The sequence below is a fragment of the Toxotes jaculatrix genome, chromosome 5 (genome assembly GCF_017976425.1).
Source record: "Toxotes jaculatrix isolate fToxJac2 chromosome 5, fToxJac2.pri, whole genome shotgun sequence".
Taxonomy (NCBI): Eukaryota; Metazoa; Chordata; class Actinopteri; family Toxotidae; genus Toxotes; species Toxotes jaculatrix.
Window position 1 is genome coordinate 19446728 of NC_054398.1, and position 26452 is coordinate 19473179.

The window sequence follows — 26452 nt, forward strand, 5'->3', positions numbered from 1 at the left end:
ACCGATTTTGACGCCTTACTATACTATGACGTTTTTTATGACATTTTGAGGTCAAAAAAAATTTGGACGTTTTTTCACCGATTTTGACGCCTTACTATAGTATGACGTTTTTTATGACATTTTGAGGTCAAAAATTTTTTTGACTTTTTTTCACCGATTTTGACGCCTTACTATAGTATGACGTTTTTTATGACATTTTGAGGTCAAAAAAATTTTTGACTTTTTTTCACCGATTTTTACGCCTTACTATAGTATGACGTTTTTTATGACATTTTGAGGTCAAAAATTTTTTTGACTTTTTTTCACCGATTTTGACGCCTTACTATACTATGACGTTTTTTATGACATTTTGAGGTAAAAAAAAATTTGGACTTTTTGTGGCCGAAAAAAACGCCTTACTATACTATGACGTTTTTTATGACATTTTGAGGTCAAAAATTTTTTTGACTTTTTTTCACCGATTTTGACGCCTTACTATAGTATGACGTTTTTTATGACATTTTGAGGTCAAAAATTTTTTTGACTTTTTTTCACCGATTTTGACGCCTTACTATAGTATGACGTTTTTTATGACATTTTGAGGTCAAAAATTTTTTTGACTTTTTTTCACCGATTTTGACGCCTTACTATACTATGACGTTTTTTATGACATTTTGAGGTCAAAAATTTTTTTGACTTTTTTTCACCGATTTTGACGCCTTACTATAGTATGACGTTTTTATGACATTTTGAGGTCAAAAAAAATTTGGACTTTTTTTCACCGATTTTGACGCCTTACTATAGTATGACGTTTTTTATGACATTTTGAGGTCAAAAAAATTTTTGACTTTTTTTCACCGATTTTGACGCCTTACTATAGTATGACGTTTTTTATGACATTTTGAGGTCAAAAATTTTTTGACTTTTTTTCACCAATTTTGACGCCTTACTATAGTATGACGTTTATTATGACATTTTTTGAGGTCAAAAATTTTTTGGACTTTTTTTCACCGATTTTGACGCCTTACTATAGTATGACGTTTTTTATTACATTTTGAGGTCAAAAATTTTTTTGACTTTTTTTCACCGATTTTGACGCCTTACTATACTATGACGTTTTTTATGACATTTTGAGGTCAAAAAATTTTTTGACTTTTTGTGGCCGAAAAAAACGCCTTACTATACTATGACGTTTTTTATGACATTTTGTGGTCAAAAAAATTTTTGACTTTTTTTCACCGATTTTGACGCCTTACTATAGTATGACGTTTTTTTATGACATTTTGAGGTCAAAAATTTTTTGACTTTTTTTCACAGATTTTGACGCCTTACTATAGTATGACGTTTTTTATGACATTTTGAGGTCAAAAATTTTTTTAAACTTTTTTTCACCGATTTTGACGCCTTACTATAGTATGACGTTTTATATGACATTTTGAGGTCAAAATTTTTTTTGACTTTTTTTCACAGATTTTGACGCCTTACTATAGTATGATGTTTTTTATGACATTTTGAGGTCAAAAAAATTTTTTACATTTTGTGGCCGAAAAAAACGCCTTACTATACTATGACGTTTTTTATGACATTTTGAGGTAAAAAAAAATTTGGAATTTTTTTCACCGATTTTGACGCCTTACTATACTATGACGTTTTTTATGACATTTTGAGGTCAAAAAATTTTTTTGACTTTTTTTCACCGATTTTGACGCTTTACTATAGTATGACGTTTTTTTATGACATTTTGAGGTCAAAATTTTTTTTGACTTTTTTTCACCGATTTTGACGCCTTACTATACTATGATGTTTTTTCTGACATTTTGAGGTCAAAAAAATTTTTTACTTTTTTTGGCCGAAAAAAACGCCTTACTATACTATGACGTTTTTTATGACATTTTGAGGTCAAAAAAATTTTTGACTTTTTTTCACCGATTTTGACGCCTTACTATAGTATGACGTTTTTTATTACATTTTGAGGTCAAAAATTTTTTTGACTTTTTTTCACCGATTTTGACGCCTTACTATACTATGACGTTTTTTATGACATTTTGAGGTCAAAAAATTTTTTGACTTTTTGTGGCCGAAAAAAACGCCTTACTATACTATGACGTTTTTTATGACATTTTGAGGTCAAAAAAAATTTGGAATTTTTTTCACCGATTTTGACGCATTACTATACTATGACGTTTTTTATGACATTTTGAGGTCAAAACATTTTTGGACTTTTTTTCACCGATTTTGACGCCTTACTATAGTATGACGTTTTTTATGACATTTTGAGGTCAAAAGTTTTTTTGACTTTTTTTCACCGATTTTGACGTCTTACTATACTATGACGTTTTTTATGACATTTTGAGGTCAAAAAATTTTTTTACTTTTTTTGGCGGAAAAAAACGCCTTACTATAGTATGACGTTTTTTATGACATTTTGAGGTCAAAAATTTTTTTGACTTTTTTTCACCGATTTTGACGCCTTACTATAGTATGACGTTTTTTATGACATTTTGAGGTCAAAAAATTTTTTGACTTTTTTTCACCGATTTTGACGCCTTACTATAGTATGATGTTTTTTATGACATTTTGAGGTCAAAAATAATTTGGAATTTTTTTCACCGATTTTGACGCATTACTATACTATGACGTTTTTTATGACATTTTGAGGTCAAAAAAAATTTTTTACTTTTTGTGGCCGAAAAAAACGCCTTACTATACAATGACGTTTTTTTATGACATTTTGAGGTCAAAAAAAATTTTGACTTTTTTTGGCCGAAAAAAACGCCTTACTATACAATGACGTTTTTTTATGACATTTTGAGGTCAAAAAAAATTTTGACTTTTTTTGGCCGATTTTGACGCCTTACTATAGTATGACGTTTTTTATGACATTTTGAGGTCAAAAAATTTTTTGACTTTTTTTCACCGATTTTGACGCCTTACTATAGTATGACGTTTTTTATGACATTTTGAGGTCAAAAAATTTTTTGACTTTTTTTCACCGATTTTGACGTCTTACTGTACTATGACGTTTTTTATGACATTTTGAGGTCAAAAAAAATTTGGACTTTTTTTCACCGATTTTGACGCCTTACTATAGTATGACGTTTTTTATGACATTTGTTGAGGTCAAAAATTTTTTTGACTTTTTTTCACCGATTTTGACGCCTTACTATAGTATGACGTTTTTTATGACATTTTGAGGTCAAAAATTTTTTGACTTTTTTTCACCAACTTTGACGCCTTACTATACTATGACGTTTATTATGACATTTTTTGAGGTCAAAAATTTTTTGGACTTTTTTTCACCGATTTTGACGCCTTACTATAGTATGACGTTTTTTATGACATTTTGAGGTCAAAAATTTTTTTGACTTTTTTTCACCGATTTTGACGCCTTACTATAGTATGACGTTTTTTATGACATTTTGAGGTCAAAAAATTTTTTTACTTTTTTTGGCCGAAAAAAACGCCTTACTATACTATGACGTTTTTTATGACATTTTGAGGTCAAAAATTTTTTGGACTTTTTTTCACCGATTTTGACGCCTTACTATAGTATGACATTTTTTATGACATTTTGAGGTCAAAAATTTTTTTGACTTTTTTTCACCGATTTTGACGCCTTACTATAGTATGACGTTTTTTATGACATTTTGAGGTCAAAAATTTTTTTGACTTTTTTTCACCGATTTTGACGCCTTACTATACTATGACGTTTTTTATGACATTTTGAGGTCAAAAATTTTTTTGACTTTTTTTCACCGATTTTGACGCCTTACTGTACTATGACGTTTTTTATGACATTTTGAGGTCAAAAAAAATTTGGACTTTTTTTCACCGATTTTGACGCCTTACTATAGTATGACGTTTTTTATGACATTTTGAGGTCAAAAATTTTTTGACTTTTTTTCACCGATTTTGACGCCTTACTATAGTATGACGTTTTTTATGACATTTTGAGGTCAAAAATTTTTTTTAATTTTTTTGGCCGAAAAAAACGCCTTACTATACTATGACGTTTTTTATGACATTTTGAGGTCAAAAATTTTTTTGACTTTTTTTCACCGATTTTGACGCCTTACTATAGTATGACGTTTTTTATGACATTTTGAGGTCAAAAATTTTTTGGACTTTTTTTCACCGATTTTGACGCCTTACTATAGTATGACGTTTTTTATGACATTTTGAGGTCAAAAATTTTTTTGACTTTTTTTCACCGATTTTGACGCCTTACTATACTATGACGTTTTTTATGACATTTTGAGGTCAAAAAAAATTTGGAATTTTTTTCACCGATTTTGACGCCTTACTATAGTATGACGTTTTTTATGACATTTTGAGGTCAAAAATTTTTTGACTTTTTTTCACCGATTTTGACGCCTTACTATAGTATGACGTTTTTTATGACATTTTGAGGTCAAAAATTTTTTTGACTTTTTTTCACCGATTTTGACGCCTTACTATAGTATGACGTTTTATATGACATTTTGAGGTCAAAAATTTTTTTGACTTTTTTTCACAGATTTTGACGCCTTACTATAGTATGACGTTTTTTATGACATTTTGAGGTCAAAAAATTTTTTGACTTTTTTTCACCGATTTTGACGTCTTACTGTACTATGACGTTTTTTATGACATTTTGAGGTCAAAAAAATTTTTGACTTTTTTTGGCCGAAAAAAACGCCTTACTGTACTATGACGTTTTTTATGACATTTTGAGGTCAAAAAAAATTTGGACTTTTTTTCACCGATTTTGACGCCTTACTATACTATGACGTTTTTTATGACATTTTGAGGTCAAAAAATTTTTTGACTTTTTTCACCGATTTTGACGCCTTACTGTAGTATGACGTTTTTTATGACATTTTGAGGTCAAAATTTTTTTTGACTTTTTTTCACCGATTTTGACGCCTTACTATACTATGACATTTTTTATGACATTTTGAGGTCAAAAAAATGTTTTACTTTTTTTGGCCGATTTTGACGCCTTACTATACTATGATGTTTTTTATGACATTTTGAGGTCAAAAATTTTTTTGACTTTTTTTGGCCGAAAAAAACGCCTTACTATACTATGACGTTTTTTATGACATTTTGAGGTCAAAAAATTTTTGGACTTTTTTTCACCGATTTTGACGCCTTACTATAGTATGACGTTTTTTATGACATTTTGAGGTCAAAAAAAATTTGGACTTTTTTTCACCGATTTTGACGCCTTACTATAGTATGACGTTTATTATGACATTTGTTGAGGTCAAAAATTTTTTTGACTTTTTTTCACCGATTTTGACGCCTTACTATACTATGACGTTTTTTATGACATTTTGAGGTCAAAAAAAATTTGGACTTTTTTCACCGATTTTGACGCCTTACTATAGTATGACGTTTTTTATGACATTTTGAGGTCAAAATATTTTTTTACTTTTTTTGGCCGAAAAAAACGCCTTACTATACTATGACGTTTTTTATGACATTTTGAGGTAAAAAATTTTTTGGACTTTTTTTGGCCGAAAAAAACGCCTTACTATACTATGACGTTTTTTATGACATTTTGAGGTCAAAAAATTTTTGGACTTTTTTTCACCGATTTTGACGCCTTACTATAGTATGACGTTTTTTATGACATTCTGAGGTCAAAAAAAATTTGGACTTTTTTTCACCGATTTTGACGCCTTACTATAGTATGACGTTTATTATGACATTTGTTGAGGTCAAAAATTTTTTTGACTTTTTTTCACCGATTTTGACGCCTTACTATACTATGACGTTTTTTATGACATTTTGAGGTCAAAAAATTTTTTGACTTTTTTTCACCGATTTTGACGCCTTACTATAGTATGACGTTTTTTATGACATTTTGAGGTCAAAAATTTTTTTGACTTTTTTTCACCGATTTTGACGCCTTACTGTACTATGACGTTTTTTATGACATTTTGAGGTCAAAAAAAATTTGGACTTTTTTTCACCGATTTTGACGCCTTACTGTAGTATGACGTTTTTTATGACATTTTGAGGTCAAAAATTTTTTTGACTTTTTTTCACCGATTTTGACGCCTTACTATAGTATGACGTTTTATATGACATTTTGAGGTCAAAAATTTTTTTGACTTTTTTTCACAGATTTTGACGCCTTACTATAGTATGACGTTTTTTATGACATTTTGAGGTCAAAAAATTTTTTGACTTTTTTTCACCGATTTTGACGTCTTACTGTACTATGACGTTTTTTATGACATTTTGAGGTCAAAAAAATTTTTGACTTTTTTTGGCCGAAAAAAACGCCTTACTGTACTATGACGTTTTTTATGACATTTTGAGGTCAAAAAAAATTTGGACTTTTTTTCACCGATTTTGACGCCTTACTATACTATGACGTTTTTTATGACATTTTGAGGTCAAAAAATTTTTTGACTTTTTTCACCGATTTTGACGCCTTACTGTAGTATGACGTTTTTTATGACATTTTGAGGTCAAAATTTTTTTTGACTTTTTTTCACCGATTTTGACGCCTTACTATACTATGACATTTTTTATGACATTTTGAGGTCAAAAAAATGTTTTACTTTTTTTGGCCGATTTTGACGCCTTACTATACTATGACGTTTTTTATGACATTTTGAGGTCAAAAATTTTTTTGACTTTTTTTGGCCGAAAAAAACGCCTTACTATACTATGACGTTTTTTATGACATTTTGAGGTCAAAAAATTTTTGGACTTTTTTTCACCGATTTTGACGCCTTACTATAGTATGACGTTTTTTATGACATTTTGAGGTCAAAAAAAATTTGGACTTTTTTTCACCGATTTTGACGCCTTACTATAGTATGACGTTTATTATGACATTTGTTGAGGTCAAAAATTTTTTTGACTTTTTTTCACCGATTTTGACGCCTTACTATACTATGACGTTTTTTATGACATTTTGAGGTCAAAAAATTTTTTGACTTTTTTTCACCGATTTTGACGCCTTACTATAGTATGACGTTTTTTATGACATTTTGAGGTCAAAAATTTTTTTGACTTTTTTTCACCGATTTTGACGCCTTACTGTACTATGACGTTTTTTATGACATTTTGAGGTCAAAAAAAATTTGGACTTTTTTTCACCGATTTTGACGCCTTACTATAGTATGACGTTTTTTATGACATTTTGAGGTCAAAAAATTTTTTTGACTTTTTTTCACCGATTTTGACGCCTTACTATACTATGACGTTTTTTATGACATTTTGAGGTCAAAAAAAATTTGGATTTTTTTCACCGATTTTGACGCCTTACTATAGTATGACGTTTTTTATGACATTTTGAGGTCAAAAAATTTTTTTACTTTTTTTGGCCGAAAAAAACGCCTTACTATACTATGACGTTTTTTATGACATTTTGAGGTCAAAATTTTTTTTGACTTTTTGTGACCGAAAATAACGCCTTACTATACTATGACGTTTTTATGACATTTTTTGAGGTCAAAAATTTTTTGGACTTTTTTTCACCGATTTTGACGCCTTACTATAGTATGACGTTTTTATGACATTTTGAGGTCAAAAATTTTTTTGACTTTTTTTCACCGATTTTGACGCCTTACTATACTATGATGTTTTTTATGACATTTTGAGGTCAAAAAAATTTTTTACTTCTTTTGGCCGAAAAAATCGCCTTACTATACTATGACGTCTTTTATGACATTTTGAGGTCAAAAAATTTTTTGACTTTTTTTCACCGATTTTAACGCCTTACTATAGTATGACGTTTTTCATGACATTTTGAGGTCAAAAATTTTTTTGATTTTTTTTCACCGATTTTGACGCCTTACTATAGTATGACGTTTTTTATGACATTTTGAGGTCAAAAAATTTTTTGACTTTTTTTCACCGATTTTGACGCCTTACTATAGTATGACGTTTTTTATGACATTTTGAGGTCAAAAATTTTTTTGACTTTTTTTCACCGATTTTGACGCCTTACTATAGTATGACGTTTTTTATGACATTTTGAGGTCAAAAATTTTTTTGACTTTTTTTCACCGATTTTGACGCCTTACTATAGTATGACGTTTTTTATGACATTTTGAGGTCAAAAATTTTTTTGACTTTTTTTCACCGATTTTGACGCCTTACTATACTATGACGTTTTTTATGACATTTTGAGGTCAAAAAAAATTTAGACTTTTTTTCACCGATTTTGACGCCTTACTATAGTATGACGTTTTTTATGACATTTTGAGGTCAAAAATTTTTTTGACTTTTTTTCACCGATTTTGACGCCTTACTATAGTATGACGTTTTTATGACATTTTGAGGTCAAAAAAAATTTGGACTTTTTTTCACCGATTTTGACGCCTTACTATAGTATGATGTTTTTTATGACATTTTGAGGTCAAAAAAATTTTGGACTTTTTTTCACCGATTTTGACGCCTTACTATAGTATGACGTTTTTTATGACATTTTGAGGTCAAAAATTTTTTGACTTTTTTTCACCAATTTTGACGCCTTACTATAGTATGACGTTTATTATGACATTTTTTGAGGTCAAAAATTTTTTGGACTTTTTTTCACCGATTTTGACGCCTTACTATAGTATGACGTTTTTTATGACATTTTGAGGTCAAAAATTTTTTTTGACTTTTTTTCACCGATTTTGACGCTTTACTATAGTATGACGTTTTTTTATGACATTTTGAGGTCAAAATTTTTTTTGACTTTTTTTCACCGATTTTGACGCCTTACTATACTATGATGTTTTTTCTGACATTTTGAGGTCAAAAAAATTTTTTACTTTTTTTGGCCGAAAAAAACGCCTTACTATACTATGACGTTTTTTATGACATTTTGAGGTCAAAAAAATTTTTGACTTTTTTTCACCGATTTTGAAGCCTTACTATAGTATGACGTTTTTTATTACATTTTGAGGTCAAAAATTTTTTTGACTTTTTTTCACCGATTTTGACGCCTTACTATACTATGACGTTTTTTATGACATTTTGAGGTCAAAAAATTTTTTGACTTTTTGTGGCCGAAAAAAACGCCTTACTATACTATGACGTTTTTTATGACATTTTGAGGTCAAAAATTTTTTTGACTTTTTTTCACCGATTTTGACGCCTTACTATAGTATGACGTTTTTATGACATTTTGAGGTCAAAAAAAATTTGGACTTTTTTTCACCGATTTTGACGCCTTACTATAGTATGACGTTTTTTATGACATTTTGAGGTCAAAAAAAATTTTGACTTTTTTTCACCGATTTTGACGCCTTACTATAGTATGACGTTTTTTATGACATTTTGAGGTCAAAAATTTTTTGACTTTTTTTCACCAATTTTGACGCCTTACTATAGTATGACGTTTATTATGACATTTTTTGAGGTCAAAAATTTTTTGGACTTTTTTTCACCGATTTTGACGCCTTACTATAGTATGACGTTTTTTATGACATTTTGAGGTCAAAAAATTTTTTGACTTTTTGTGGCCGAAAAAAACGCCTTACTATACTATGACGTTTTTTATGACATTTTGAGGTCAAAAAAATTTTTGACTTTTTTTCACCGATTTTGACGCCTTACTATAGTATGACGTTTTTTTATGACATTTTGAGGTCAAAAATTTTTTGACTTTTTTTCACAGATTTTGACGCCTTACTATAGTATGACGTTTTTTATGACATTTTGAGGTCAAAAATTTTTTTTAACTTTTTTTCACCGATTTTGACGCCTTACTATAGTATGACGTTTTATATGACATTTTGAGGTCAAAATTTTTTTTGACTTTTTTTCACAGATTTTGACGCCTTACTATAGTATGATGTTTTTTATGACATTTTGAGGTCAAAAAAATTTTTTACATTTTGTGGCCGAAAAAAACGCCTTACTATACTATGACGTTTTTTATGACATTTTGAGGTCAAAAAAAATTTGGAATTTTTTTCACCGATTTTGACGCCTTACTATACTATGACGTTTTTTATGACATTTTGAGGTCAAAAAATTTTTTTGACTTTTTTTCACCGATTTTGACGCTTTACTATAGTATGACGTTTTTTTATGACATTTTGAGGTCAAAATTTTTTTTGACTTTTTTTCACCGATTTTGACGCCTTACTATACTATGATGTTTTTTCTGACATTTTGAGGTCAAAAAAATTTTTTACTTTTTTTGGCCGAAAAAAACGCCTTACTATACTATGACGTTTTTTATGACATTTTGAGGTCAAAAAAATTTTTGACTTTTTTTCACCGATTTTGACGCCTTACTATAGTATGACGTTTTTTATTACATTTTGAGGTCAAAAATTTTTTTGACTTTTTTTCACCGATTTTGACGCCTTACTATACTATGACGTTTTTTATGACATTTTGAGGTCAAAAAATTTTTTGACTTTTTGTGGCCGAAAAAAACGCCTTACTATACTATGACGTTTTTTATGACATTTTGAGGTCAAAAAAAATTTGGAATTTTTTTCACCGATTTTGACGCATTACTATACTATGACGTTTTTTATGACATTTTGAGGTCAAAAATTTTTTTGACTTTTTTTCACCGATTTTGACGCCTTACTATAGTATGACGTTTTTTATGACATTTTGAGGTCAAAAAATTTTTTGACTTTTTTTCACCGATTTTGACGCCTTACTATAGTATGACGTTTTTTATGACATTTTGAGGTCAAAAAAATTTTTGACTTTTTTTCACCGATTTTGACGCCTTACTATAGTATGACGTTTATTATGACATTTGTTGAGGTCAAAAATTTTTTGGACTTTTTTTCACAGATTTTGACGCCTTACTATAGTATGACGTTTTTTATGACATTTTGAGGTCAAAAAATTTTTTTACTTTTTTTGGCCGAAAAAAACGCCTTACTATACTATGACGTTTTTTATGACATTTTGAGGTCAAAAATTTTTTTGACTTTTTTTCACCGATTTTGACGCCTTACTATAGTATGACGTTTTATATGACATTTTGAGGTCAAAATTTTTTTTGACTTTTTTTCACAGATTTTGACGCCTTACTATAGTATGATGTTTTTTATGACATTTTGAGGTCAAAAAAATTTTTTACATTTTGTGGCCGAAAAAAACGCCTTACTATACTATGACGTTTTTTATGACATTTTGAGGTCAAAAATTTTTTTGACTTTTTTTCACCGATTTTGACGCCTTACTATAGTATGACGTTTTTTATGACATTTTGAGGTCAAAAATTTTTTGACTTTTTTTCACCGATTTTGACGCCTTACTATACTATGACGTTTTTTATGACATTTTGAGGTCAAAAAATTTTTTTGACTTTTTTTCACCGATTTTGACGCTTTACTATAGTATGACGTTTTTTTATGACATTTTGAGGTCAAAATTTTTTTTGACTTTTTTTCACCGATTTTGACGCCTTACTATACTATGATGTTTTTTCTGACATTTTGAGGTCAAAAAAATTTTTTACTTTTTTTGGCCGAAAAAAACGCCTTACTATACTATGACGTTTTTTATGACATTTTGAGGTCAAAAAAATTTTTGACTTTTTTTCACCGATTTTGACGCCTTACTATAGTATGACGTTTTTTATTACATTTTGAGGTCAAAAATTTTTTTGACTTTTTTTCACCGATTTTGACGCCTTACTATACTATGACGTTTTTTATGACATTTTGAGGTCAAAAAATTTTTTGACTTTTTGTGGCCGAAAAAAACGCCTTACTATACTATGACGTTTTTTATGACATTTTGAGGTCAAAAAAAATTTGGAATTTTTTTCACCGATTTTGACGCATTACTATACTATGACGTTTTTTATGACATTTTGAGGTCAAAACATTTTTGGACTTTTTTTCACCGATTTTGACGCCTTACTATAGTATGACGTTTTTTATGACATTTTGAGGTCAAAAGTTTTTTTGACTTTTTTTCACCGATTTTGACGTCTTACTATACTATGACGTTTTTTATGACATTTTGAGGTCAAAAATTTTTTTGACTTTTTTTCACCGATTTTGACGCCTTACTATAGTATGACGTTTTTATGACATTTTGAGGTCAAAAAAAATTTGGACTTTTTTTCACCGATTTTGACGCCTTACTATAGTATGACGTTTTTTATGACATTTTGAGGTCAAAAAAAATTTTGACTTTTTTTCACCGATTTTGACGCCTTAATATAGTATGACGTTTTTTATGACATTTTGAGGTCAAAAATTTTTTGACTTTTTTTCACCAATTTTGACGCCTTACTATAGTATGACGTTTATTATGACATTTTTTGAGGTCAAAAATTTTTTGGACTTTTTTTCACCGATTTTGACGCCTTACTATAGTATGACGTTTTTTATGACATTTTGAGGTCAAAAAATTTTTTGACTTTTTGTGGCCGAAAAAAACGCCTTACTATACTATGACGTTTTTTATGACATTTTGTGGTCAAAAAATTTTTTGACTTTTTTTCACCGATTTTGACGCCTTACTATAGTATGACGTTTTTTTATGACATTTTGAGGTCAAAAATTTTTTGACTTTTTTTCACAGATTTTGACGCCTTACTATAGTATGACGTTTTTTATGACATTTTGAGGTCAAAAATTTTTTTTAACTTTTTTTCACCGATTTTGACGCCTTACTATAGTATGACGTTTTATATGAAATTTTGAGGTCAAAATTTTTTTTGACTTTTTTTCACAGATTTTGACGCCTTACTATAGTATGATGTTTTTTATGACATTTTGAGGTCAAAAAAATTTTTTACATTTTGTGGCCGAAAAAAACGCCTTACTATACTATGACGTTTTTTATGACATTTTGAGGTCAAAAAAAATTTGGAATTTTTTTCACCGATTTTGACGCCTTACTATACTATGACGTTTTTTATGACATTTTGAGGTCAAAAAATTTTTTTGACTTTTTTTCACCGATTTTGACGCTTTACTATAGTATGACGTTTTTTTATGACATTTTGAGGTCAAAATTTTTTTTGACTTTTTTTCACCGATTTTGACGCCTTACTATACTATGATGTTTTTTCTGACATGTTGAGGTCAAAAAAATTTTTTACTTTTTTTGGCCGAAAAAAACGCCTTACTATACTATGACGTTTTTTATGACATTTTGAGGTCAAAAAAATTTTTGACTTTTTTTCACCGATTTTGACGCCTTACTATAGTATGACGTTTTTTATGACATTTTGAGGTCAAAAATTTTTTTGACTTTTTTTCACCGATTTTGACGCCTTACTATACTATGACGTTTTTTATGACATTTTGAGGTCAAAAAATTTTTTGACTTTTTGTGGCCGAAAAAAACGCCTTACTATACTATGACGTTTTTTATGACATTTTGAGGTCAAAAAAAATTTGGAATTTTTTTCACCGATTTTGACGCATTACTATACTATGACGTTTTTTATGACATTTTGAGGTCAAAACATTTTTGGACTTTTTTTCACCGATTTTGACGCCTTACTATAGTATGACGTTTTTTATGACATTTTGAGGTCAAAAGTTTTTTTGACTTTTTTTCACCGATTTTGACGTCTTACTATACTATGACGTTTTTTATGACATTTTGAGGTCAAAAAAAATTTGGACTTTTTTTCACCGATTTTGACGCCTTACTATACTATGACGTTTTTTATGACATTTTGAGGTCAAAAAAAATTTTGACTTTTTGTGGCCGATTTTGACGCCTTACTATACTATGACGTTTTTTATGACATTTTGAGGTCAAAAAAATTTTTGACTTTTTGTGGCCGAAAAAAACACCTTACTATACTATGACGTTTTTTATGACATTTTGAGGTCAAAAAATTTTTTGACTTTTTTTCACCGATTTTGACGCCTTACTATAGTATGACATTTTTTATGACATTTTGAGGTCAAAAATTTTTTTGACTTTTTTTCACCGATTTTGACGCCTTACTGTACTATGATGTTTTTTATGACATTTTGAGGTCAAAAAAAATTTGGACTTTTTTTCACCGATTTTGACGCCTTACTGTACTATGACGTTTTTTATGACATTTTGAGGTCAAAAAAAATTTGGACTTTTTTTCACCGATTTTGACGCCTTACTATAGTATGACGTTTTTTATGACATTTTGAGGTCAAAAAAATTTTTTACTTTTTTTGGCCGAAAAAAACGCCTTACTATACTATGACGTTTTTTATGACATTTTGAGGTCAAAAAATTTTTTGACTTTTTTTCACCGATTTTGACGCCTTACTATAATATGACGTTTTTTATGACATTTTGAGGTCAAAAATTTTTTTGACTTTTTTTCACCGATTTTGACGCCTTACTATACTATGACGTTTTTTATGACATTTTGAGGTCAAAAAAATTTTTTACTTTTCTTGGCCGATTTTGACGCCTTACTATACTATGATGTATTTTATGACATTTTGAGGTCAAAAAAAATTTTGACTTTTTGTGGCCGAAAAAAACGCCTTACTATACTATGACGTTTCTTATGACATTTTGAGGTCAAAAATTTTTTTGACTTTTTTTCACCGATTTTGACGCCTTACTATACTATGATGTTTTTTATGACATTTTGAGGTCAAAAATTTTTTTGACTTTTTTTCACCGATTTTGACGCCTTACTATATTATGAAGTTTTTTATGACATTTTGAGGTCAAAAAATGTTTTGACTTTTTTTTGCCGAAATATACGCCTTACTATACTATGACATTTTTAATGACATTTTGAGATCAAAAAAAATTTTGAATTTTTTTGCCCGATTTTGACGCCTTACTATACTATGACGTTTTTTATGACATTTTGAGGTCAAAAAAAATTTTGAATTTTTTTTCCTGATTTTGACGCCTTACTATACTTTGACGTTTTTTATGACATTTCGAGGTCAAAAAATTTTTTGACTTTTTTTGGCCGATTTTGACGCCTTACTATACTATGACGTTTTTTATGACATTTTGAGGTCTTCGAAAAAAATGACTTTTTTTGGCATTTTTTGACGCCTTACTATAGTATGACATTTTTTATGACATTTTGAGGTCTTAAAAAAAAATGACTTTTTTGGGCATTTTTTGACGCCATACTATAGTATGACGTTTTTAATGACATTTTGAGGTCTTCGAAAAAAATGACTTTTTTTGGCATTTTTTGACGCCATACTATAGTATGACATTTTTTTTGACATTTTGAGGTCTTCGACAAAAATGACTTTTTTTGGCATTTTTTGACGCCATACTATAGTATGACGTTTTTTATGACATTTTGAGGTCTTCGAAAAAAATGACTTTTTTTGGGCATTTTTTGAGGCCTTACGGCCATATGACGTGTTTTATGACACACAGGATAACCCTATTTCAACAGCATTTCTTAAAAATTGTGTTATCAACATATCTAGTTAGAATGAGATATGGCATTCATGGAAATGCTGGGAATGTAGGAAAGAAAACCTTACTTTGAATAATGTATATGACATATAAGTAGGAATTACTGCTATAGAATCAAAGCATGGATTTATGACACATAATCTATAATGTGTTATGTATGTTTGCGTTACGTCTGTGGGTAAGTGGTGATGTACATGATTGTATATGATTTGAAATAGTTCTTAATTGTTGAGAAAGTAGGGAAAGCAAAGGATTTGGACATGTAAAGAGCACACAAACACAGTAGAAATGTCGAAAATGCACCAGAGCTCTTTTGCGCTACAGCAATAAAAACACAGTACATATAAAAATATAAGTTCAGAAAAACAGGTAAAAAAAAACTGCAACATATCTCTGTTCTGCATCATATCTCAACTACACCAAAGCTAGAACTGTTTAAATGTGTTTTAATAACACCTGTGTACATCAACAAGCCACAACCCTTGTAAAATTGCTGTTAATCACTAAAACATTCTCAACCTCCATCCAATCAAATAGGTTAGTACAATAATAGTGTTATTTATTTTGATGCAGTTGGCATATTTTGTGACGCAAAACAAAACTGAAGAAGAATTTTATGTTAAACCTTACTATTAAAGTCACAGTTTTGATATATGTTGTGGAAATGCAAATAAAAAGGCAATTTTATGTTACCAAGCAGTAAAAACTGTCAGGTTTAATTAACACAGATCTTTGGTATTAAAAAGTGTTATTCTTAAAAAAAACATCAGGAATGTGTTCTATGTGGTCCACTTGGTCTGTGGTCATCCCTCATAATTTTCCTTTAAGGAAAAAGGGGTCTGGGTTCTTATGGGTTAAAAAAAATAAAAGTAAAATAAAAAATAAAAACTTATAAGGATTTAAAACGTTAGCTACAGACGGCCAGTTTGTTTCTTCGATGACAATTTCAGTCGACGCAATACTACCTTTGCTTACTATGAGAGCTAATGAATGTAGTTGGCTAGCTGGCGAACGTTAGGTAATTTATAAATTAGTTGGATTTTCGTTATCTAGTTAGTTATTTTTGGGTACCAACGTTACAAGGACTGGAATTATTTAGCAAGGTGATTGTTAGTGAGCTTAGCTTTGTATACAGTAAAGTGACTTTACATGTCGTCCCTTCGATAGCTCAGTTGGTAGAGCGGAGGACTGTAGAGGCAAGACAGCTGAAATCCTTAGGTCGCTGGTTCGAATCCGGCTCGAAGGAGACTACAACATTTTTTTTCTTCCTCAATTATCTGTATCGCAGCAGGTCATTTGTGCAGTCACAATTCACCGACAACGCTTGAGCGATCGGTTTTGTGATTCCTGCAGTTCGCGTTAGCACATTCTTTTTGTCCAGATAAGAATCTGGGTTAGCGTTTGTCAGTGATTTTATTTTCGTCAGTATCTACCCTGAGACTACAAGGCTAACTGTTTTACATTTTATAATGGGGCTTGTAATATGAGGTCATCGAATGCTTATAATTGCTCAAATTTAATTAGTTTCCATCACTATAACGTTTGTAAATTTGTAAAGAGGATTACTGGTTTTTATTGATTATATTTTAGTTAGAAGGATGGCTTGAAACACACATCTAGAAGTACTACAAAGAGCACTGTGCAAAGGTTTTAAGCACTAAAAGTGCAGGCAAATAATGCCATGAATGGATTTTATTTATCTGCATACAAAGTGCAATAAACAGCAACGACGTATTTGTGACCTCCTGTTGCCTTTAAAACAGCACCAGTTGTGCACTCGAGCACACCTTGTGGCCCCACCAAATTCAGTTAGGTTAAGCAAATGACAGAGTCTTTATTGTACTATTTCTGTACTACTATGTTATGAGTTGTTTGTTTAACTTTTGAATTTGTTGACCAAAGCTGCCTTTACAGGTCTGTGACATACCACTTTATCTTCCTCAGGTTTTTCCTCACTGAACCTCAAGATGGCAGAGCAGCTTCTCAGACCAGACAGGTAGGTGCTGCTTAACTGGACTGGGGGGGCTTCTGTCAAACTGACTTCCCTGAGGTTTAACACACAAACAAAAAAACAAACCCAGTGTGGCTGCAAACCCAAAAAGACGTTTGTTCCTGTTTACACTGAGTATGCACATACTTTATGTATTGCATGGGCAGAGAACTATTTAGCTGTCTGTAAATGACTGCATCTGTGATGAAGCAGTATCAGGGCCTTTTGTACACAAATTGGGATTCATTGTTTGAAATTGTTTCTGATGGTTTGGTCAACATTTACCAAAAGAAAAAAAATCATGTAAAATGCAATATCAAGCATTTATTGGTTCCAGGCTCTTAAATATAAAGATTTAATCCTTTTCTATGTTATAGAAAATAGTAAAATGAATATCTTTGTGTTTTAGACTGATAGTCAACTAACGCAAGAATAACACCCACACCTCTGGTAAATTATCATTCATTTCAGTTATTTCTGGTTCTTTTATAGGAAAAAAAAAAGATTCAGAAGATTCTTTGAAAATGAAAATATCTTTACAGTAGTTGCAGCTCTAGCAATAATGGTACATGCAGGTCTACAGTTTTAATGTTCAAACTTAACATATAATTTAGAGACTAGATGGTATTGCAATTCATAGTTTTTAGATTAACATTATTCCCTAAAGCACAAAGTTGAAGAGCCTCTGTAAGCCTGAACTCTTCTTGGCCTTCAGTTAGACACCACGAGGAGCATCTGGTCAAATCAGTTGATAGTTTAACCTGCTCAACTGCACTGGATAAAGATTTATAAAATCCTATAACTAATAAGCTTTACTGGGTTTTCTTTGGTATCATTTTTCTGATATATTGTAGCTGCATGGTGTTGTACATTCATATTGTACTATTCTTGAGCTCTGTAATTTAAGAGTCTATAAGTCAGGTTTTCTATGGTAATTTTCCCAACAACTTAACGACACAACAATGCATAGTAGTGGAATAGTTTGTATTGCTGTAGTGAGCAGAAGCAGGACTAAAATCACCATGCGAGCAATTAAAGAATGTAGCTTTAAAATGTTTTAATCTGTGTTGTAATCACAGTAATGTTTGTGCTACATCATTAAAAAAAGATTTGATATGAAAATGGTACAATGGCTGAGGTAGTCATGTCGCAATAACAACTAAATTAGATACATTTTAAAGGGACAACAAAAGTTTAGTTAAATACAAGTCTAATGCACAGTGGTGTAGAGCAGTGTGTATGCAAGTTCAGCACCCAGTAATTATTAAAGAACTAAACACTCCCTGAACCTCACTAATAAATAGTTATGTTCATACCTCTCTGATTTTGTCAAACAAAACCGACTATTATTATCTTTATAAAGGAAAAACTTTTGGCTGGGCTGTTGTATTGGATTGCATTAGATTTTATGGAGGTCATTAATTGAATGGCCACAGAGTGTGTGTATATATAGTATACCCATTTCTTAAGTTACCAACATATCCTCAAGGATTAAAAGCTTAAATGTCAGAAATCAAAGCATAAACTTTGTCTACAAGGGTCGAAACAACATTGCATCCTCAAATCAATCTTCGATCTTCAATCAAAGATTTTGGCTGGGTTTCATTCAATTTCACAAAAGTTTCAAATATATTTTCTACTTATTGCAAAACAAACCAAAAAAAAAAACCAAACTTTTTTTTAGACACGCATTCACTCATGGCGGACACGCTTCCTTGGCGATGCTGGAGACTCCAGAGAGAAGGCGGTCGGAGAGACGGGACGGGACTCAGGGATGTACTCTGTCTTATACTTGTCAATATAAGGTTTGGCCACATTCCACACCTGAGTTGAAAATATAAACATGCAATTAAAATTTTTTCCCCTTTATCTCTGTTTCTGAGGAGCTCGCGTGTACATGGACAGTGTGCACATTTTATAGTCACTCCATAAAAGTCAGCACTTGCCTTCTGGTCAAGTAGGAGACGGTGAACAGCTTCAATGTCTGGAGACATGAATCTGTCTTTAATCCACGGTCTGTTAATGGTAGAAGAGTAGACAGAAGGAGAAAGAAGTGGAACAGTGGATAAATATTAACTATCCTGCACATCATTTCAGTGGACTGAAAGTTGTGTACCTTGGCCACATCTGTTTGACTTACTTGACAACACTGCGCACAAGTTCATAGACCTTCTCCAGTGGAGTGGTGGTACGAAGTGGGCGGAGGAACTCGATACCCTGACAGGCTGCCAGCAGCTCTATAGCAAGAACTAATCACAGAAAACATAGATTAAGCAAAATGGGTAATATTGGTATCTAAATGCTAACTAATTTACTATTTGAGTTCATTTGCAATAGCATGTCATGTTTTTTTCTTTTTTGAATTTCTGATGTCAATGCTTTTGACATGTTACGTGGCAAACCTGTGTTTGCACTAAGGTCACAGCGCTACAGACGGAACACTGTAAAATGTATTATACATTGTGTAACAGGAATATTGAAAGACAAATGTAAAGGAGCATCAGCACTCTTCTAAATTCAGTCATACATGTTCTGAACAGCTTTTTCTCCTGTGTTGCTGCTGTGCTATAAAATTGATCTTGAATTTGTTTTGCAACGTGTGGATATATTATCTTTATATATTAAAAAGATCACCAGTGAATGTCATGTAATTTTATGGTTAACCATTCAGCAATCTTTAATTCATGACCATGCAAATGTTTGCTGATGCAACTTCATCCACAGATGGTGTACACTGGAATGATTTTCAACACTGTTACCTTTGCACTTTTGTGAGACAGAATCACCAGGAACTGGCCAGTGAGCCTCTTTGAACCTGGGCAGCTGCCTCACATTGATTTAAAAGCTCACAAAAAATGTGTTAACTCATTTTGACTCTTTATTAGTTTTCACCAGAGGCATACAGTACCTACATTAGAAAACCATGCAGTAGCTGATTAAATTGGAGTTTTCAAATGTAATAATTGCATCACCATGCCAGTTTGATGCTCATAATTGTGCCTCAAAATTAAACACAATTACTCTTATGGAAACTGTCATATTATTAGTACTAATAAACTAATAGTGGTACGTGCAAAACCCAAAAAAAAAATAAAGAACCAAACCTTGCTCCACATGTTCTACTACCCTCAGGGCCTTCCTGGCAGCCCATCCTCCCATAGACACATGGTCCTCTGTGGCAGCACTAGTGGACAAGGAGTCCACAGAAGATGGATGACACAGAACTTTATTCTCTGAAACTAGACAAAGTCGAAAAAAAAAAAAACATTAGACTTAAGGTTGAAGCAAAAACATTCAGTAAAAAGGGACATAAATGCATATAATTATTTACAGTTTATTATTATTATACACTTAATTATTGTGTTGATTAAATTTACTGTATATGTCTTACTGTCAGAAATATTATGTCTAAAATTCATATTCAGTATTAAAACCTATTTAATTCTACCAAGAACAAAACTTTTATTTGACATAAATAAAATGGTAACGCTCATGCTCTATTTTATTTAATGTTTTTGCACACCAACCCAAGGCAGCAGCGGTACAGTGGGCAATCATGAAGCCTGAGTTGAGTCCTCCCTCGTTGACGAGGAAGGCCGGCAGTTCACTCAGAGAGGGGTTACACAGCCTCTCAATCCTTCTCTCACTGATAGAAGCCAGCTCATGAACTGCAATGGCTAAAAAGTCTAGGGCCTAAGAGAAAGGAAAGGGTGGTGAAAGAGAGGAGGACAAACTCTACAACAAATACCAAAAACAAGCTTGATGAGTCACAAACCTTAGCTGGATATTCTCCATGGAAATTCCCACCTGAAATGGTCTCACCTCTTTCTGCAAACACCATCTTGTACAGCTGTTAAGAAAAATTCATCGCAAACTGATTTCCAATAAAATCTGTGGCAGAACCTAGAATTTGAAGTCATGCGCTGACCAACTGGCAGGAGTTTTTCTGGACATTTTCAACCTGTCCATGCAGCTTTCCATGGTCCCTGTATGCCTAAAGTCCTCCATCATTGTGCCTGTGCCCAAGAAACCAACCATCACCTGCCTCAACGATTACCGGCCTGTCGCTCTGTCTCCAGTCATCATGAAGTGCTTCAAGAGGATCCTCCTAAAGTACATCAAGGACACCATCCCCGCTGGCCTGGACAGCCTCCAGTTTGCCTACAGGGAGAACTGTTCTACGGAGGATGCTGTCTCGTTAGCACTTCACACGGCCCTGACTCACCTGCAGCATCCTAACACCTATGTTAGGATGCTATTTGTGGACTTCAGCTCAGCCTTTAACACTGTTCCCCCGGACATGCTGGCCCTGAAGCTCTACAACCTGGGTTTGTCAACACCGTTCTGCTCCTGGATCAGTGACTTCCTCACCAACAGGCCACAGGTGGTGAGGATAGGAGAGTCTACATCTGCCCCACTGATCCTCAACACTGGCACGCCGCAAGGTTGTGTGCTCAGCCCTGCCCTCTTCACACTCTTCACACACGACTGCTCTGCCATCCACCCCACAAACATGGTTGTGAAGTTTGCGGACGACACCACCGTGGTGGGTCTCATATCCAACAATGATGAGACCCACTACAGAGAAGAGGTCCAGAATCTGACACAGTGGTGTAACAGGAATAACCTCATCCTGAACATCAGCAAGACCAAGGAGGTCATAGTGGACTATAGGAGGTCCAGGAAGACTGAACACGCTCCTCTCTGCATACATGGGGAGGCGGTGAAGCGTGTGGACAGCATAAAGTTCCTGGGCATCCACATTTCCTCTGACCTCTCCTGGTCTGTGAACACTTCACACCTGGTGAAAAAGGCCCAACAACGGCTCTTCTTTCTCAGGAAGTTGAAGCGGACTGGACTGTCTTCTCAGCTGCTCACAAACTTTTACAGGGCCACGATAGAAAGCATCCACTTTATTACTTTACTTACTTTACTTACTTTGTGTTCTTTTAGTATTTATTAGTACTTATTAGTATTTGTGTTATTTATATGTGTGCCTTTAAGCCGAGATTCTCTGAAAATTTTCGTTATGCTCGCATAATGACAATAAAGACTCTTGAATCTTGTAGTTGAATCCATTTACAATTTTGGTGCAGAGACAGAGAGAAGTGGCACATCTAGACTCACATAACTGACTCAGCTTCCAGTTTGCAAGTCATGGAAGGATACAGGGTTGTCAGTAGCACTGTTGATTTCTGTATTGATGATATTCTGGACAAATTTTATTGTGTCATTGGCGACTCCGTGAATCTGTGTACAGGAAGAGAAGGTTCAGAACTGCATCACTCATATGGGATTTAACCACACCAGTATCCATCACAGAGGCTTTCTTCTACCTAGCTGAGAGTATAAGGTTTGAGTGCAAATCCCTCTGGGACAAACTAGTGATTTTGGGATACAGAAATAAACTTTACTTGAGGTTACCTGAGGACAGCATCGCATGGTGTAGGCATCCTGAACTCTGTCACAGAAACGGTGACTCTCTAGAAAAGATGACATACATGAAGTACTGCATGTTTTAAGTACTACATGTTTTAAGGGTGCAATGAAGGCATAATATCACCAAAAGCTATACTTAATTAATCCCTGTGGGGATAAATAAAGTATAGCTTGACCCATTCAGACTATTTATGAGGTGTGATACAGTGGAAGGCCGTAGTAGAGCTCTGAAACTGGAACCTTGATCAAGGGCAGTGCTAGAAGTAATCCTTGCAGATGTATGCTTTTCAAGTAGGTGAGAAACCCAGACAAACAAAGAGGTAACATGCATCCTCCACACAGTGGGCCCTCTAAGACTTACACAGGTTCTAACACAGGACTTCTTGCTGTGTAGGGACAGTGGTGCCCAGATGTTTTGTGTGTGTAATGACAGCTATGTGTGACTATTATATCATGTTCTGTTACTTGTGCGTTTTAGAATCCAGGTCTGTCCTCTGACCTGCGATCTGGGATGGATGGTGATCAGAGTCCAACAGTGAGCGGAAGCGTTGGGCCACCTCTATCTGTCCTGGGTGGGGCCGCAGCATATGGATGTCTACATGGGAGGAGACCAGAAAATGAGAAAGCATGGACAACATGCAGGATCTTGACACTGGAGGTAAATACCTTCAGTGTCAAGATCCTGCATGTTGACACTGGAGGTAAATACCTTCATCTAGTCGTGTGATTTTGTTCACCAACACTGATGGTGCTCACCACTATCAAAAGCCTTGGTGGTTCCCTTTAACACCTCCAGGGTGAGAGCAGCAATGATGTCTGCCTGCCGGGCTATTGCTTGGGCTCGCTCCACGGCCTCTGCCCCCAGAGAGGTGATCATCTGGGTCCCATTGATCAGAGCAAGGCCCTGTGAGAGCAAAACAGTGTTTTATATGGACACATATAAAGAAGCCACCATGAGAATGCAGTGCAGTGTGTACTATATCGTCCTGTGTAATTGTAAACACTTCGTCTAAATTCTGTACCTGGGAAAACACAATGCATTCCCAGTGAACCTTGGGTTGACTTCTTTAGTACAGCGAAATCAAATATGAAAGAGTATGGTTGATTTTAAACATTACCTCTTTAGGCTTTAGTGATATTGGCTTCAGTCCATGGGCCTCCAGGACCTGGCCAGAGATAAAAGGAGGAAAAACATGTAAAATGTCAAGGGTCATCATAAAGCAAACATGTTTTCCTGTTAGACTCTGAAACCTTTCACTCTCACTAGCAAAAGTTATTGTTTTACAACCATGGAAAAGTCATTCAGTTCTTACATATTTGGCATCTGCCCATCCGCTCTTGGGAGACCACATTTTACCCTCTCCCATCAGCCCCAGGGCCAGGTGAGAGAGGGGTGCCAGGTCTCCACTAGCACCCACTGTTCCCTTCTCTGGGACAAAGGAGAGACAGGAAGCTGCAGGGGCAAAGTAAGTTAGAGATCAAGATTCAGAAGAAGAGTCATCTGACAGTCAGCTTCCCCAATACTAATCTTTAAAGGAAGTTATCAGCACTATCTCAGTCAGTTGAAGCTTATAGCTCAGGTCAGCTACAGTTAAGTGAGGCTGCTGGATCCAGTTGAAACTTACCATTGAAGGCCTGGATCATGGCGTGAAGGGTTTCCAGAGAAATCCCACTGTGCCCTTTGGCCAGAACATTGATCCTCAGAGCGAGCAGCATGCGGGTCCTTTCTGGGCTTAATGGGTTTCCCACACCTGCGTACAACCACGTATCACTGATCATGCCGACATAAATGCATGAAAACCTAATACATCGTGTTAGGAGCCCTGGATGTCAGGAAATTTTAAAATCTAAAGAAGAATGTGAGCTACCTGCTGAGTGTGACCGCACCAGGTTCTCCTGCAGCTCCCTGTAGAAAGAAAAAAAAAGGCACGTCCATAAATCAGCACATAAGAAAGGGCTCATTCTCCAACAGTTGACAAAGAAAATATATCACAAAATGTTGTCTTTACTTGAGCTTGCTGACAGGAATGACAGTTCGGGCAAATTTGCCAAAGCCTGTTGTGATTCCATAGACAACTGATGGAACAGAGAGATACAGAGAACTCAAAGCATGGAACAATTTATTTCTGGAGACTGTAGTTTAGCAGCAACTAGCTATTAAGATTAATGCATGTAATATTTTTGCAGACAGACATTGAAGGCCTTTATTCTGAAATTTATCTTAACCTTTGTTCTCTTTGACAATGGTGTCCAAAAGGTCTCTGGATTGCACAACTTTTCTTTCTGCCTCAGGAGTCAGCTGAAAATGTCAGTAAAGGGAATGATTATGTCAAGTCAAAGATTAGCACAGACAAGCTGTGACAACAAATGCAATTTGTTGATCATTACCTTTATCTTATAGAGTCCTCTGCCTAAGTTGACCAAATCTGTCGATGTCAGGCTGTTGCCATCCAAGGAAATGTACTGCACAGGACGATGAGTGTTACATAAAAGTAGTCACTATGATATGTTTTAAATTTTAGCAGAAAATATGTAAAATGAACACTTACTTCTCCGGGTTCCCTATATGCTGCTGTACTATTTCATAAAGTTTACTTAAGGATAACATTCAGCAAAATAAAGTGTATGCACAAAATGCCCAATATAATTAAAATGGCACAAATACACAAGTTTGAGGATACAGATGAGAAACTCCAGGCTCACACGGGATAAAGTCAGGAGACATGGTATCCCCCTCAATAGCTGAAAGTACAAGATAATAATACAAATTAAACGCATAACGTCGAAAACGTCATTACATTTAACTTTCCGTTTCTTTCGTACGTGACTAACTGTCCACAATTACGTACAAGGTACGCACAGCTAGTGGTAAAACATCTCCAGTGCCCCCCACCCCCCAAATATGATCCATACGCTTCTTATATTTTTCATGCATACAGCCATTACCAAGCTCGACAAAATCATTATCCTCCAGTACATCCTCGATGGTGTCATCTGCGTCCAGCAAACCCAAACCCTGGCACCTGCGCACAACGAAACGAGTGTCCTTCAGCGCTGTGATGCCACCGTTGTCAGGTTTATTCTTCATGTAACGTTTTAGCGCCTCGTGTCCGAGCCACCGGATGCTGTTGGTGGTATCCCGGCATGGCACTGCCAGCCACTCATCTCTGATGTGGACAGTAAAACGAGGCATTGCGCTTCTGTGGAACTGTGCTGCAGTGAGCGCTGCTCACCGCTCTGCAAGGTACCACCTTCAGTCGCAACAAGATTTGCCACCAATCAGACGCATCACCGAGGAGTTCCGCCTCGCCAGTGTCACACCTCTGGGGACCACTGACCTCCATAGGTCAGTCACACAGATGTTTGGACATATTGACCTAAATGCGTTCAGGTGGCGTAATGTCAAAAAAAAAAAAAAAAAGAAAAAGAAAAGAAAAGAAAAGGCACAAAATCTCAAAGCGTTCAGGTGTTTGAAGAGGCGTGAACGTGATGAGTGAAGTTTGTTATACACTTTGCAGACATTGTCTATATTTTATTGAAAGAGTAACAAGCGACCCAAATATATTTTTTTTTACCACCAACAAAATCCCAGTCTCTACAGTACTTGATTGAAGGCTTGCATGTGTTGATAAAAATCTGAGCATGTGTTCTTAAGGGTCCCACTTCATTTTCAGGAAGAGATATTAATCCTACCAACAAACCTTGATTTAA

At 33.7% G+C, this 26452-nt stretch overlaps 1 protein-coding gene and 1 non-coding gene across 2 annotated transcripts; one reads left to right on the plus strand and one right to left on the minus strand.

Moving 5' to 3' along the window:
- Window positions 1-16469: 16469 nt before the first annotated feature.
- On the plus strand, window positions 16470-16558 carry trnay-gua. Its single transcript is given in 2 exon segments — window positions 16470-16506; window positions 16523-16558. It is a non-coding gene; the product is annotated as a tRNA-Tyr (tRNA).
- A 1080-nt stretch (window positions 16559-17638) lies between these two features.
- On the minus strand, window positions 17639-25978 carry hal (histidine ammonia-lyase). Its single transcript, XM_041039310.1, has 20 exons — window positions 25688-25978; window positions 25423-25483; window positions 25291-25318; window positions 25130-25204; window positions 24968-25040; window positions 24751-24817; window positions 24610-24647; window positions 24367-24492; window positions 24055-24194; window positions 23860-23907; window positions 23498-23645; window positions 23241-23336; window positions 22727-22785; window positions 22472-22552; window positions 21078-21143; window positions 20830-20995; window positions 20407-20541; window positions 19443-19551; window positions 19249-19318; window positions 17639-19126 (listed from the first exon to the last, which is right to left on the minus strand). Exons 1-20 carry the CDS (start codon window positions 25932-25934, stop codon window positions 18995-18997), a joined length of 1965 nt encoding a protein of 654 aa, XP_040895244.1. The 5' UTR covers window positions 25935-25978; the 3' UTR covers window positions 17639-18994.
- Between the last annotated feature and the right edge of the window lie 474 nt (window positions 25979-26452).